Genomic DNA, 15,803 nt, shown 5'->3' with positions numbered 1-15,803 from the left:
TCTTAAATAAGTCATGCAATAATTAGTGGCAACATACTTATTGGTCAATTGAAAAAGTAAAGTCATAATTCAAGGAGTTAAAAATCAAATATAATAATGCCCACACTAAGAATGGTAAAAGAAATCAAATTAATGATTAGGTTTAGAACTTAAAAAAAAGCAAATTAGAAATTTACATAAGGGAGCGGGTGAGCATTTTATAAACTCTTGGGAGGGCAAGAGTCAAAATTAACCCTTTTTGTTTGAGAATAAAGCTAGAGTTTAGCCAAGTTTTCAAGAGCCAAGGCAAGCGGGGCGCCGGCCCCTGACAGCACCCCCTGGCTCCGCCACTGATTGTGTGCGAAGTCAAGGAAAACTATTGATAACCCAAGTCACTCGCCGAGGTTTCTTTTCTTGTCAACTCTCTAATTTACTAATCAAATGAGAGAAATTGTAATCATTCTCCTTCATTTAGCATATCTGCAATTCTCGAATTAACTATAAATATTTGAAGTTACTTGTGCAGTGGAGGTAGAGAATGGTGAGGTTATGGATGGTGAATGATGCTGGTAGTTGGTTTATATACTTGCCGAGAAGAAGGTGAAAAGCAATCATTCATATGGACTGAAATCTTACTTCTCTATTGCTTGTAAAAGACAGGAGAAATGAAGCTAAACACAATCCAATTCTTAATGCACAAAGGCGAGAAAAGTTAGAAGAACACATCATAATTTGTAGCCCTAAAGAAGCCTAGCACTTGTCCTCAGCAGAGGAGCCATTAACAATGGTCTCCATCTGCAGAGCAGGTTTTGGTTTCCGTGGCTTGTGCCACGCCGCACAAACAAGATATACTACAAAATTTATGATGTCTAGAACGGCTACAAGTCCATAGAAGCAGTCGAGTCTCCCGTGGTTTATATTGTCAGCTAGCCATCCTTGCCCATCATTGCTTCCTGTCAACCTTTTCACCACTGATACCAAGAAAGTACTGACGAAGAAACCAAGCGATAGAGTTGTGAGGAAGAGACCAGTGCTCATGGTTTTCATTCCTTTGGGAGATTGAGTAATGAAGAAATCAAGCTGGCCGGTGTATATGAAGGCCTCACCAGCACCCACCAGAAAGAATTGTGGAATCAGTAAGAACACGCTTATAGGCAGGGTTGCTGTGGTGGCACCCGCAGCTCTAGCTACTGCCAATCTTTTCTTCTCAGCTAGTGCTGCAGCTGCCATTCCAAAAGTTGACAGGACTAGGCCAATGGCAATTCTCTGTAGGTTGGTAAAACCTGTCGCAAAAATGAAAGTGGTAAATACATCACTGATTATGGCAGAATCTTATGTCATTTATTTTCCTGTACATACCTGGTTTTCCTTTCCATTTCTTCCAAAATGGCATAATGAGACGGTCATAAACAGCCAGAGTGATCAATATAGCTGCGACAAAGAAGACGGTGAGGGAACCTGCGGGAATTTGGAAACCTCCAATTGATCTTTCCATGGTGGAGGCTTGCTCCACTGAAAAGGTGATCATCTGTGCATGAGTGGTCCAAAACATGATGGTTGTGGCCCATATTGGCAGAAGCCCCACCATCATTTTCACTTCCTCCACCCTTGTGACCGAGCAAAGTTTCCAGGGGTTTGGAGCAGACACAACATTTCTTTCAAAATCTCCTTCCGCAACAATAGCAGCTTTGTCCAAGAAGCTAGGATAAGAGAAGCAAAGGCGTCAAGCATAAATGAATTGACTTATGGCACAAAACAAAGGAAATGATTAAGTATTTTTTATTCCCATGCAAATTCTAACGAGATAAATAGACTAAAGGAAACGCACTAGAATTGATCTGTGTGATGAATTCTTGTAGCATCGGGAGTATCCTCGTATAATAATTCAACATTGTAAGGGAGGTCCATCTTCCTTTTCTTTATTGCAGCTACAATAACTTGGAAAATGTGAACTATTGGACTTCCCAAGCTTTTCTTGTATCTGTATCTTTTAGTCCCTGATAAAAATATCAAGATAGCTACAAACATGGAGACAGAGCAAATTCCATAAGCCCAGCTTCTACCCACTTCATCTTGCAAGTAGACAAGCACTGTAACCGCCATCAGGGTTCCTGTACTAATGAAGAAGTAGAACCTGTTGAAGAAATAGGCCATTTGGGCTTTCTCCTTTTCATCTTTCTGGTCAAACTGATCAGTTCCAAATCCTGAGACACTTGATTTTAGGCCACCAGTGCCTAGTGCAATTAGATATAGAGCCATGTATAAAACTCCCATCTGAAATCCATTGGCCGGTTTGCATGTAAGGGAAGCAGATGCATGGCATGGCGGTGGGCGTAGCTGTGGCAGTTTTGTAGCTATTGCCAATGTGCCAGTCCCCTAGATCACCATGATTATCACAATCAAAACTGAACAGCAGAAGTTTAGAATAAACATTTTCTTAATCAACACTTGAACTCTAGTTTTTCTTCCTATTTTTTGTTTATGTTTATTAAGGTAGGAAGCAACTGTTTAAAACACCCACCAGTGTTTGTATGATGGCAAATATTGCAATTGTCTTGTATCTGCCAAGAAATGAATCAGCCAGGAAGCCTCCAAGCAGACACAAAAGAAAAGATGTGCCCATGAAATCTGTTACTACGTTGGCTGAACTTGCACTTGGCAGATGCATTGTGCTAACCAAGTATGTCACAAGGTTGACTGCAATTCCCATTGTTGAAAGCCTCTCACAGATCTCAATCCCTAGGAATGATTCAACAAATCAGCATATTTATTTGTATGCGAGATAGTAGTTGTTTATCTCTTTTTTTCTTAATAAATGAAAACAAATAAGAATTAAAAAAAAATCCAATACTTTTCCGACTTGAACTTTTTTCTGGGCCTTCTGTGAGAACTCAGAAACAAAAGAAAATTAATTTCATCAGCTTCTCTGGTGGGGGGAAACTATTAGAAGTTTTATACCAGAAACCCTCAGAAATGGAAAGGAAAGCAAAGTCAGGATGCCATGTTAAAGTTTGATGACTAACAAGCAAGGGTTATTAAGCACTTCGATTAAAGTAATTAAACAAAAGAAGGCAGTTAAACCTTTTTCTGTTTTTGGGTAGATAAGGAATGTTAGCAGAAAGTGAAGCCTATATAATAATGTCGTAAAAGTGGAGCTATAAAAGCATAAAGCATTATGGTGGAAAGCAGATTGGCTTGAGAATATCTCCATAATTCAGAACTTACATGCATGAATGGCCCTAGAGAGAATATCTCCCTTAACCCATCATACTCCAAACTGAAAATGACACGAAATTTATCATCATCAGAAGTACATATGGATTGGAGTTCTGATGGGTCCCATGTGGTTTGTCCGTCCCCCTTCACCTCCCTTCTCCTCCACTCCACTCGATAAATAAAAGTGAATCAAAAGGAATAATATGAGAACTTGGCTTGACGGCTAGCAAAATGTTTTTAGATTTGTGCAAGGGTGTCATGTACTAGTGCTGAACCTACTAATAAACTTTATGTTTAATTTCCTGATTAAAACTTTAGTTATACTTGAAAGCCCATCAGCTTTGCATGAACTAACTGCTTGTTGCTCTGTGGGAATATCATCTTCCCCCTTCTCCTATCTTCTTTTTATTTTTCTACAAAAAGTATTCTTCTTTAACAGCAATATTTACTTGTGCTAGATGATAATAAATGATGTCACATGGAATGTTAAATGCTTTTCCAGCAAACAGCTCAGAGGAAAATGTGTAAAACTAGCATGATTACAAGTTATGAGCACAAACTCTGGATCTAGTCGAAACCTGTCAAGTCTTTATCGTCTGCATGATTTTTTTTGAAACAATGTTCAATTATTCAACAAAGTCTATAATAGCTAATCTCAACCCAACCAACTCGAGAAATGATGTTGAAAGAAATGTACGGCGATGATGTAACAATCATACCTAGAATGAGGGCGGCAGGAATCCAACCACCAGTTTTTGACCTGTCAGCAGGGAAACCCTTGTAGTCCACCGCATCCGCCACTGTCCAACTCATCTTCCCTTCCTGAGACCCATGAACAGAATATTTCAGAAGCTTTGGTAGTGCTAATAACAAAAGAATCAAATGGTTCAACAGCCAATATTGATATATAGAATAGTTGTCTCATTGTGTCATGGAAACTCAGACTGACCATTTTCTGAAATTCAACACGAAAAAGATGATAACAATGCTGAAAGAGAAAGATAGGAGAGAAGTAAGGCGTAATAATGCCTTTGTCTTCTATGCTAGCTTCAACTCACAACTTGGATGTCTTGGAACTAGCCTCCCATTTTATAGGCAAGAAGTCTAACAAATAATGTTGAAGTTAAAGTGACTCTCCACTAAGTAATTGAGACAGATCACTGCTCTTGTTCTTGATATAAAGGTAGGGGGATTAGGTTTACCCCATTGTTGAGTGGAAGGTTCTAGCATTGATTAAAACCATTGTTTTTTTTAAGTAGATATTTTTAGAAAATGCAGGGAATTTTAAAGGTGATGTTGATTGAGGATGGTTAGGAAGAAAAATGGAATCTGGAACATGCAAAACCAATGTATCACCTTCAATTTCTCCTCTTCTCTTTGGTAGGATATACAGATTGGTTTTGAGTTTGTGAAGGTTGTGAACCACAGCAACCTAGGCTTTCTTAGTGCCTTTGATGCCCCACATGCCAAAAGAGGCTCCCCCACTCACCCTACCTTTTGTTTATGTATTGAGAACCAGAAACCAGTGAGTTGAAAAAAAGTTTCACTGAAAATAAAATATGACCCATTTTGACATGAAAACAATATAACATTAATGTTACAACAGAGACAAAAGAAAAACGAACGTTTCACTGAAATAGAGCCAAAAGGGAATGGGGTTGAGAAACGTTTCGCACTGAATTACAGTGTGACCTTTTGATCTTTAACCTGAAAAAATGTTGCAAAAAGCTCATAGAGAATTGTTTTCGTTTTCACAGCAAAGTGATACTTCTTTATGCTTTTTAACTGTCAGTTTTGATGAAAGAAAAGCGTGTAGCCGACTTCCTTTATAGTCAGAAGAAGATCACGAGTGTATCCTGAAAAATTCCTTTGGTAAGCTTAATGAGTTTCTTCTTTTTCACATTTCGAATCAGCTTCATTACCAAAGGAAAGTCCATCCTGATCAGCTGATTAATACACATGTATTACGTGTGATATAGATGTTGCATGCCATTGCAATATACAACAATTCCAACTGCTGCATTCAATTAGTTCAAATCAAATACTCAGAGTAGCTATCAAACAAAGAAAATTAAGCAATCTGTCCGGAGCAGAAACTAATGACTTCTCCTGAAATCACACGCAACTGTAGGGATATACTCAATTCAACTCCAATCTACCAGGTTATCATTCTTGGGACCCCTCGAAAAATTTGTCAGTACCTAGTCTCTCGTGGAACTTAAAACGATCTTTTCTGACATTTGTTTCCCCTGGAGTTCTTTAACTCTTTCTCTCAAGTCTTTGAAGATAAAAAATATTTAACTCTTTTAAGTTTTATGGGATCATCATATGTGTCGATGCTCTGATGCAATTAACTTAATAAGGTTTAATTTTGTTCAATTAGGCAAGGAGCTTATAAAGTCACAGATAGATTTGACCGACAAGTCAATCTGTATATGGGATTGAACAGGTTAAACCCTTTCTTTTCTTCTTCATGTTTGGTCATATTAAAAGTTGAACCTAGCTAGCTGAGATCTCTCTCAATCAACATGAAAGTATCCTATCAGTCCTACCACTATATGAAGACATTATTGTGGACTCAAATACATTGGGGAAGTTCTCAAAATGGAAGTTGACAGGAATAATAATGATTGTTGAGTAGGGTCAAGAAAGTTGACAAAGACCTTATCTCTATCTCTCACACATGCGTTAATGTACGAATGCCTGTAGAATGGAGGAACCCCCAACATATCCACCATGTACTCTGCACGTGCCAAAGGGTACTCGGCTTCGCACGTGTGATTGAATTATGCAATGCACCTGCACACGTTCCAAGACAGCAATCTAAACTGATCAAACACCACCGCCCATTGCCGCCACATGGTTCATGAAAAAGAGAGTTTCCACTTCACACAATTATTTAAGGCCAAATGTGACCCATAACCAGACAATCCCTCCTTGGTGTCATTCTCTTTCTGTCTCCCTTCCTTCCACTATCAATTCAAAGAATTTGGTTAATCTCTTTTGACTTCTGTCGGGCATATACCACAGAATCTACAACCACCTCCATATTGTCTATCTGCTTGGCTTCCCTGTGGCCTACCCCTCCCTCTTTTGCACACCTGTCTCTTTTGGAATGCTCCAAGTGTAAAGGAAAGATAACATGGAATGACTTGTTCAAGTTGTTGGCCTTAGGAACTAGTATTATACTTGTTCCACCATGGCATGGGGACATTGCATAGTTCCCCAAATATGTTAAAGCATGGTTCACCCTTGAATCCAAATGCAATTCACTTTTGAATATTTTAATCAGTTCCATCACAAGTAGAGCTTTTTCATAATGTCCAGAGGGGGTTAACCGTTAATGTAATCAAGGATGTCTCTGTTGGGAACTTTTTTAATGTGTGGTACTATGCTATGGTAATAAAATTGATAGTAGAAAATCTACATGTCATTCTCTACCAAAGGATTTTCAATAAAGATGGCTGCTATTTTCTTTAACAGACCAGTTTTGATTCTTTGACAAGTGTAAAATGGCAGTTTAAATCAAAGTTGGTCTTTCTTTTATTTTTCTCTCCCCCCTTCCCCCTCTGATCTTCAATGTTCTAGTACATTTCTGGCATGCATATCAGTCATATGATGTGTAGGTAAGATATCACCCATACATGATAGTGGAACTTTAAATTGATTTCAATGTTCTGTTGTGCAGATTCAGTATGTTGGATCATGTCTTCCATTACATTTTTCCCATCAACGGTACTAGCCAGCCAACCTCCAAGAAGTTGGGTTCTTTTATTTTCTTGACCTCCTTAATTTTAATCTATGGCATCTCTCTGGCATGCATAAGCCTCATGTTACATCTTAGCTGCACCTCTAATCACATAAGATATAAATTTCGTGGCAGTAGTTATTTCTTGCTCAGGCTAATAGTGGCACATTTTATTAGCTGTGTTCTATAGGTTAAGCATTTATCATCTGCCAATGTTGATCTTGTTTGGGCCAATCAGAGCCACAACTTCTCCATCTTACAGCATTATCCGAAGACAGAAGCATGCTGCAATCAAAAGCTTGTCTCCTAATCTTCCTTACAACTTGCAAACAGTGATTTTTTTTTTTTTTGTTGAAAAGTTGCAAACACTGATATTAACATTATCATTTGACATTATCAACTGATGTACATGTTTTTATGACTGGTTTATTACCAACATTGTTTCAGCCTTTAATTCCAATAAAGTATAACAAACCCACAAGATTGCATTGCATGGAGAAACTAAAAGAACCTACAAGGCTAAAATGAGGAATATGCTTGGTTTTAATTATAAAAGCCATATCCCAAACCACCTCACTTCCTTTTCATTCTACACGTGTAAAGCATTGCCAAATAAACAAGAATATCAGAACCAAGCTTCCCCCTTTTTTGTTACTGACAAAAGGTATTATTCCCCACAGCTTTGGATCAGAATTTATTAATGAGATTTGCTCCTTAACGTGTGTTACTTTCCAGGATAATTTTAGCTGTTTTATTATTATATCTTTTCAGCATTGATGATTAGATAATTAATCGGCAATAAGGGTCATGTTCTGTTTAACGTGATTGCTTCCTCAGCCGCGTGAAATGCAGCCATTCATGTTTATATTTTATATTGTCATGCCTGCAACTTGCAAGCACAATTCTTTTTCTACCACTTACTTGATTACATACTAAATTCCAGAGCCTGTTTGTGACAGAGAAACGATGGATCTGATTTTTCATAATTCTATCATTACTTACAAACCAAAGGCAAACCCTTTGTAACTTTGTGCTAACATTTTGATATTAGCCAAAGTATTCTTGCTAAAGATAAGGACCAAGTCAATCCCAATTACCTGCAAAAATCATGCAAAATATGGGTGGAGCAGAGCTGGCCCTACTCTGTAACACGAAAGAGGTCTGACTGCTCATAATATTTTTTTGAATGTAAATTTTCATCCTTCATTATAAATAAAGCAATAAATTCGAATCTTATCATTTTTAATATAATTAACTCAAATTCAATTCTGCATTAGCCCTTTTCTCACCAAACTACACTGATATAGATTACTTAGGAATGCTAATGTTAGATTATAAATCAGAGGTTCAAAATATAGTGCTTTGATATTTGTTGCCGCCACGGCATTTGTTCCTTTCCTGTTTTGTTTGTGTATGAATGTGTGTATCACAATGGCACTTCATGGACATCTGGGGGGGTTTGCGGCAGTGACAGAGAGCTTATCTCTCCGGTCTCTATCCCACATAATAAATAAAATAAAATAAATGTAAAGCTTATCCCAGCTGGTGGTTGTCACCAAATTCTGTAGTAGTGATAAACTTTTTTGAAGATGGTCCAAAAAGAGTCAACACAAATGAATGCCTACCGTCAATTTAATGGTTTTGTCTTTTAGAGCACGAGGGCCTGCTGCTGAAACATGCAGGAGATTGTCTATGGAAATTGCCCCGCCCACTTTTCACCAGATCAACTCTATGGTCCATACTTTCAACCTTTGTTGCCAAAATATCAACCATCTCTTCCCCTGACAAAAGTGGGGAATTTTCTATAAAAAAATTGAAAATGTGGGAAAAGAAAAGAGAGAATGAAAACCAAGTCATTGGTGGGTTGGAGCCTTTGTTTGTTTACACTTGACATGCTTTCTTTTTTTCTATTTGGTGATGGAGAAAGTGGGAAGAACATGAAATTTGATAAGTGGAAGCCTTGAATCAGGAAGCTAAAGTTTTAAGACTTGAGGCTGGCCTCGCACATGATCGAGTTGCCAACTATCAAGCCGAAAGTGAGCCCAATTACCGGTACATACTCATCGATTACTTGCCCAAAGGTTCACAACATCGAGTCCCGGATGACCTTCCTTGTCTTTTTCTTCCAAAAATGAAAAACTGTCATTAGTTTTTATTAACAAGTTTTTCTTTCTCTCAGCCACAACATCATATAAATATGAATTTGAAGCAAGCAAATGAACAATTTTGTTCTTTCACTACACAACTCATAATGAATTAATCTTAGATATGCAAAAGTTTAGAGAATCAAAGTTTACATTTTAAACATAAATCTCTTCAAAGTGTAAATTCATAAATAAATACTCCATAAATTAGAATCCCTAGTACGGCAAGCCATTTCATTGGGCTATTGGCGAGCCCATATGAGTTCTCTTTCCGTTGAAATTCCATTGCAAAAACCATAACGTAGGGTTTTAGAAGGGTTTAAGGTTTAACTTATTTTTTCTTCGTTACATTTCAATCACTGTCTGTTATGAAACTCTCATGATTACCCGCCAACTCCGTAAAATCATCAAGCAACGGCCAACAAGCTCAAGGAACTTGCACTCATCTAAACATGTTCACCAGTTATTCGACGAAAGTCCTTACTCAAAACCAGCCTCCCTTTACCCTGTTAATGACTCTCTGCGCTCTTTTTTGCACGTTAATCTCCCCTTTAGCTCCTTCAGCAAGCTCAAAGTACTGCTTAAATTGGGCAACGTTAACGCCATTGATGAAGTTACCGTGGCTCTCGCTCTCAAGGATTCTTGTGGGAATACAGAACAGGGGACCCAGGTTCACAAATTTGCAATCACCTCTGGGCTCACGTCCTTTATTACGGTTCCAAATTCATTAATGAATATGTACTCTAAATCTGGCCAGTTTGATAAGGCTTTGTGCATTTTTGAGGGCTTAAATGATCCGGATATCGTTTCATGGAATACTCTGCTTTCGGGGTTTCAAAAAAGTGACGAAGCTTTGAATTTTGTTTTAAGGATGAATTTGAGTGGGGTTGTTTTTGATGCTGTAACTTGTACCACAGCTCTTTCTTTCTGTTTTGACGTTGAAGGCTTTCTTCTCGGGTTGCAGTTGCATACTCTTGTCACGAAGTCCGGATTAGATTGTGAAGCCTTTGTGGGAAATGCGCTTATAACAATGTATTCAAGGTGGAAGCGATTAGAGGAAGCCCGGAGGGTGTTTGATGAGATGCCGAACAGAGATTTGGTTTCGTGGAATTCAATGCTTTCAGGGTACAGCCAGGAGAGTAGTTATGGGTTAGAAGCGATTTCATCGTTTATTGAAATGGTGGGACAAGGGATGAAGCTTGATAATGTATCATTTACTGGAGCGGTTTCAGCTTGTGGTCATCAGAGGAACTTAGAGGTTGGTAGACAGATTCATGGTTTGTGTATAAAAAGGGGGTATGGGACTCATGTATCTGTTTGTAATATTTTGATGTCAATGTATGCGAAGTGTGAGGTTTTTGAAGATGCAACATTGGTATTTGAAAGAATGAATGAGCGTAACGTGATCTCATGGACCACAATGATTTCTATTGATGAAGAGGATGCTGTACGCCTCTTTAATGAAATGAGATTAGATGGTGTTTATCCAAATGATGTTACATTTGTTGGGTTGATCCATGCCATAACCACTAGGGAATTAGTGGAAGAAGGCCAAATGGTTCATGCGTGTTGTGTAAAGGGCAACTTTTTGTCAGAATCAAATGTTTGCAATAGCCTTATCACCATGTATGCTAAGTTTATGTTGGTACAAGACTCTATTAAGGTTTTTGAGGAACTCGAATGTAGAGAGATTGTCTCATGGAATGCTTTAATTTCTTGCTATGCTAAAAATGGAATGTGCTTGGAAGCTTTGAGGACATTTTTATCAGCAGTCACAGAATGTAAGCCAAATCAATACACATTTGGTAGTGCCTTGAATGCAATTGGTTCTGGTGAAGATATATCTCTTAAGCATGGTCAGCAGTGCCACTCTCATTTAATAAAGGTTGGATTTAGTACCGATCCAATAGTGTCCAATGCTCTCCTCGATATGTATGCGAAGCGTGGGAGCATTTCTGAGTCTGAAAAAGTTTTCAGTGAGACTCCTCAAAAGAGCCAATTTGCTTGGACATCAATTATATCCGCCCATGCAAGGCATGGAGACTATGATTCAGTGATGACTTCATTCAAAGAGATGGAAAGGGAAAAAGTCCAACCTGATTCAATCACTTTTCTTTCTGTACTAACAGCGTGTGGCAGAAATGGAATGGTTGATATGGGTCGAAAACTCTTTGACTCAATGCTGGCAGAATATCAGATTGAACCATCCTCAGTGCATTATTCTTGTATGGTGGATATGTTGGGCCGTGCAGGTAGATTGAAAGAGGCAGAGAAGCTGATGGGTCGCAGTCCAGGAGGGCCAGGGTTGTCTATGCTGCAAAGCTTGCTGGGGGCTTGCACGATACATGGAAATGTAGAGATGGGTGAGAGGGTAGCTGATGCTCTGATGGAGATGGAGCCCAGTGAGTCAGGTCCGTATGTGTTGATGTCAAACTTGTATGCTGAGAAGGGAAACTGGGAAAAGGTAGCGAAACTGAGGAAAAGGATGAGGGAGAGGGGAGTGAGGAAGGAAGTGGGGTTTAGTTGGGTGGATGTTGGTGACATCAACAGTTCATTATCTTTGCATGGGTTCTCATCAGGTGACAAGTCCCACCCACAGTCTGAGGAGATCTGCAAAATGGCAGAATGCCTGGGATTGGAAATGGAACTTTTGAGAGAGAAAGACAGACAGAAAGATACGGCAATTACAGTATAACACATGAGCCATTGGGAATTCCTTTGTACTCGTAGTAGTTCAAAATATTGTTTCTTCTGTTTTTTTTCCCTTTTTGAAGGGATCATTTGGGAGGGTTTAGATGTTAAGTAGCCTTAGAGGAGGCCCAAGTGGCCAAACTACATGTATTCCAGCTCTAGCATGAAAACAGAATACAGAAAGTGTAACAGTTCTTTACGTGGATTCTTGTGATTCGCTCTGCTTCATTTCACTTTTTCTCTTCCACCTCTACGGCTCTACCTTACGACTGAATAAAAACTAAAAATGGGGAAAAATATGCTTGGCTCAGGCTTAGACATCCCAAGAGATATTAACCCCGTGCAGAAAGCATAGTTGTGTTAATTCTTGTTGCTTTAAAAGCAGATACGGAAAATTCTCGAAAACGTGAGCGGCAGGATTCGAACCTGCGCGGGCTGAGCCCACATGATTTCTAGTCATGCCCGATAACCACTCCGGCACGCCCACTTGATGTGAGATCTACCATCACACATTTTTTTCAACTATGCTATTCAAGTAGAAATCGAATTCCGTGGCTTCCTGCTTCACATCAAGATTTATTTCTCCAGTGTTCTTAAAATTCTAATCCCATCAAAAAAATTGATGAAGAAAATACCAAACCTCACCAGGATTCCTTCTCTTTTGTATTGCAAATTCCAATCAAATCCCTTATTTGACGAAGAAATAAACAAACAAACGTAAGAACTGAAATCAAAGACGGCGCACTGGAATCGGCCAGTAACCAATAGAAGAGAAACTGATCTGAAAATTGAGTCAGATTTGTTTCGAATACCTCTTGAATTAAAACATTTTTCTTTTGAGTATTGATCCAAAGATTTATTTCTTTTCAGGTTAATTGGAAAAATCTTCATTTATCCTACTTAAAAAAGAAATGAAGCAAAAGATCCACATAAGCTGTTGGTAATCATAGAAGATTCATTGCAACCATTTCCAAACAGCAAAGTTCCATACAAAAATGAATAATTAAAGCCAAATAAAGTCCACTTCAACTAACGAAAAATATGGAGCATTCATTAAAATTCCGCCGATTTACATCACTATTTGCTCAGAAAGCAACTTCCACAAATAAAACCAGAAACTTAGATTCCTCTAATGTTAACCATTAATCAACCGAAATCATACAACCTAAGCTCGCTCTCCTCTGATCCTCCTAGCTAGCTGGATATCCTTGGGCATAATCGTAACCCTCTTAGCATGAATGGCACAGAGATTAGTATCCTCAAACAGTCCAACGAGATATGCCTCGGCAGCCTCTTGAAGAGCGGCGACAGCGCTGCTTTGGAACCTCAAATCGGTCTTGAAATCTTGAGCGATTTCTCTCACCAGCCTCTGGAAAGGAAGCTTCCTGATCAAGAGTTCGGTACTCTTCTGGTACTTTCTGATTTCTCTCAGAGCCACAGTTCCTGGCCTGAAACGGTGAGGCTTCTTCACTCCTCCGGTTGCCGGAGCTGATTTGCGAGCGGCCTTTGTGGCTAGCTGCTTACGTGGGGCTTTGCCGCCGGTTGACTTTCTAGCTGTTTGCTTGGTACGAGCCATTGGTAGGAAAGTTGATAGTAAACAAGAGTGTTTAGTTTGCGAGAAAGTAAGTAAAAATCGGGGAGATAAGTGTGATGATGGAATGTGCAGGATTTGGGGGGATTTATAGGGGGAATTTGGCAGAGGCGGGAAGAAGTGAAAATTTCGTGCTTGTTACAAAAGATTGTAAATGGACAAATCTTAACCGTAGGGTGAAGAAGTTATTAACGGCTGCTAAGTTGTCGACGTCGTGATCCGTGTGCAATGAGAACTGACCAATAGGATTCGTTCTTTTAAACTGCATTGCTTCGCACTTTTTGATGAACACGCGGCATTGGTTTAAAGCTTTGGCTCCATTTCATTTGGTGGTGGGGATTGTGAGACAGGATCTAGGCCGTCCATCGAATGGATTATCGACGGTTATAATCTAGCAAAACAGCAGAGAAGCGGATAGCAATCCGTGGGATTTTCATGTAGCCAATGGGATTTAGCCGTCACTCTTCACATTATTTTGTAATAATGTACGTACATACACAATTTTTCTCTTGTTTTCTATTTTCTTGTCTTTCGTAGTAGTAGTATATTATTTTTAACCCAAAAAAAAAAACGATATGACTAATGTCTAATGCTGCTAAATACTTATAACTTTTTGGTTATAAACTAGGTGATTGAATTCAAGACATTATGGACTATATAAAACTTCTTATTTATAATAACTTTTTTTATATCTACAACACTTGAGGTATAGATTAGAATGTTAGATTTTTTATCATTATTGTTAAAGTTTTATTTATGCTAAATTTTATTATTCAATATTTGACTTCGTTAGATTAAATAATTTAAATGTAGCTAAGTATTTTTTTAAATAAATTGAAATCAAATGTTACTTAAAAACTACGCTTAAGATTTAATTTATTGATTAGTATATAATATTTTATTTAAAAAATAGAGTTTTACTAATTTAGTAATTTAATTACTTTTTTAATATAATCTTTTAAAAATAGTAAAAAAATATAATTTTGTCGTTGGTACCTTATAGTTTAATTATTCAAAATATAGAATTATATCTTTATATTGAATATTAAAGTTTTGTTATTTTATCTTACATTTCGTAATGATGTAATTATTTAAAAATTATATATACTAAATTTATATTTTTGCATTATAAATAATATTATTATATGAATATATTGACGCAAGACGATTCTTGACTCCCCACTGAATCTCGATTTCCAGTCCTAAAAAACAAACATTAACAACTGTTTTGGTACGTACTTATAGCTAATCACATTTAAACCATTGATAATAAACTTACTGATTAGTAGAATCTTTTTTATACTAATGTTTTGAAGTTTAGTAGTATAAAGTTTGTTTGCATTGTATTTTCAGCACACGATATACAAAAGTATCATAAAAACCAAATTTGTACTAATTGACGTGTCTATACGCATAATAATGCATTTTTATCAAAAATTAATTCAAATATATACGTTTAAAACAACTAAAATATTATTAATCTTTTAATTATAGAAGTCTATTTTAACAGGTGGTCATAGAGTAGTTCTGCAAGGTTCAGGCACAAAATAAGCCGAGGCCCAAGCTCAACCAGGACGGCGCATAAACACCTTCAACCTGTTTGATATTTTATAATATAATATAATTACAAATAATATGATTATAAAAAAAATAATATTATAATATTTGATATATAAGTAAAATAATAATTAAATATAAAAAAGATGATAATATTATAACGTTTGATTTATAAGTACTTTATTAAAAATATAATGTTAATTTTTAAAATTATTTTATTTATTAAAATATAAAAAATATAAATTTAATATATTTATATTTTTTAATATTAATTTTTATATAATAGCATCTTTTAAATATATTTTTAATATCATATATTTTATTTTTTTTCTTATTATAATCTTATAAATTTTATTTTCATTTCTTAATATAATCTTTTATATTATATATTTTAATTTAATTTTTTTTCTTTTAAAAGATAATATAAATTTAAAATAAAATACTCCCACCTTTTTAAGTTTTAATCGAAATTTTAAGCAAGTCAATTAATTTTCAAAATGAACACTCTATCCCAAAAATGCAAACACTATTAACAAAGATTATGACAAAATTAAAATATTTTTTTATTAATTTAAAAAATTATTATTATATTTAACAAAAATAGGGAGCACATATCGGTGCTCCCCAGCTCCGAAGAAAAGGGAGCACCGGTGCTCCCTTAAAGAGCCCCAAATCGGGCTCCCTAGGGAAGCTTTGGTGTTCCCTAGATGGGGAGTATTTTTTTAATTAATAAAAAAAAATTTAAAATTATATAATAATAATTTTAAAAATTAATCAAAGGTAAAATTATCTTTTTATTCATACTATATCATCAAACTGATAAAAACACTAATAGTTGGACCTATGTGTTTAACAAAAAATATTTTTTTAGAACGAA

General features: G+C 36.7%; 3 protein-coding genes and 1 non-coding gene across 6 annotated transcripts; 1 reads left to right on the top strand and 3 right to left on the bottom strand.

The window, feature by feature from the left end:
• Positions 646-4,329, bottom strand: LOC18588748 (protein NRT1/ PTR FAMILY 6.2). Of its 3 annotated transcripts, XM_007013363.2 has the most exons (7): positions 4,145-4,326; positions 3,915-4,017; positions 2,831-2,860; positions 2,501-2,718; positions 1,808-2,355; positions 1,339-1,679; positions 646-1,262 (listed from the first exon to the last, which is right to left on the bottom strand). In XM_007013363.2, the coding sequence occupies exons 1-7, from the start codon at positions 4,145-4,147 to the stop codon at positions 730-732; spliced, it is 1,776 nt and encodes a 591-aa protein (XP_007013425.2). In that variant the 5' UTR covers positions 4,148-4,326; the 3' UTR covers positions 646-729. The 3 variants fall into 3 exon arrangements, with proteins under 3 accessions (XP_007013425.2, XP_017983940.1, XP_007013426.2); XM_007013364.2 differs by lacking the exon at positions 2,831-2,860 and having other exon boundaries at positions 730-1,262; positions 4,145-4,329; XM_018128451.1 differs by lacking the exons at positions 2,831-2,860; positions 3,915-4,017; positions 4,145-4,326 and adding an exon at positions 3,205-3,907.
• Positions 9,171-11,983, top strand: LOC18588747 (pentatricopeptide repeat-containing protein At4g32430, mitochondrial). The gene has a single exon (XM_007013362.2). The coding sequence runs from the start codon at positions 9,467-9,469 to the stop codon at positions 11,780-11,782; it is 2,316 nt and encodes a 771-aa protein (XP_007013424.1). The 5' UTR covers positions 9,171-9,466; the 3' UTR covers positions 11,783-11,983.
• TRNAS-AGA lies at positions 12,184-12,265 on the bottom strand. Its single transcript has one exon. It is a non-coding gene; the product is annotated as a tRNA-Ser (tRNA).
• LOC18588746 (histone H3.2) lies at positions 12,795-13,447 on the bottom strand. Its single transcript, XM_018126486.1, has one exon. It carries the CDS (start codon positions 13,352-13,354, stop codon positions 12,944-12,946), a length of 411 nt encoding a protein of 136 aa, XP_017981975.1. The 5' UTR covers positions 13,355-13,447; the 3' UTR covers positions 12,795-12,943.

This window comes from Theobroma cacao, chromosome 9, assembly GCF_000208745.1.
Source record: "Theobroma cacao cultivar B97-61/B2 chromosome 9, Criollo_cocoa_genome_V2, whole genome shotgun sequence".
Taxonomy (NCBI): Eukaryota; Viridiplantae; Streptophyta; class Magnoliopsida; order Malvales; family Malvaceae; genus Theobroma; species Theobroma cacao.
Note: the sequence above shows the minus strand (reverse complement) of the source record. Positions and strands in the feature narration are given on the sequence as shown.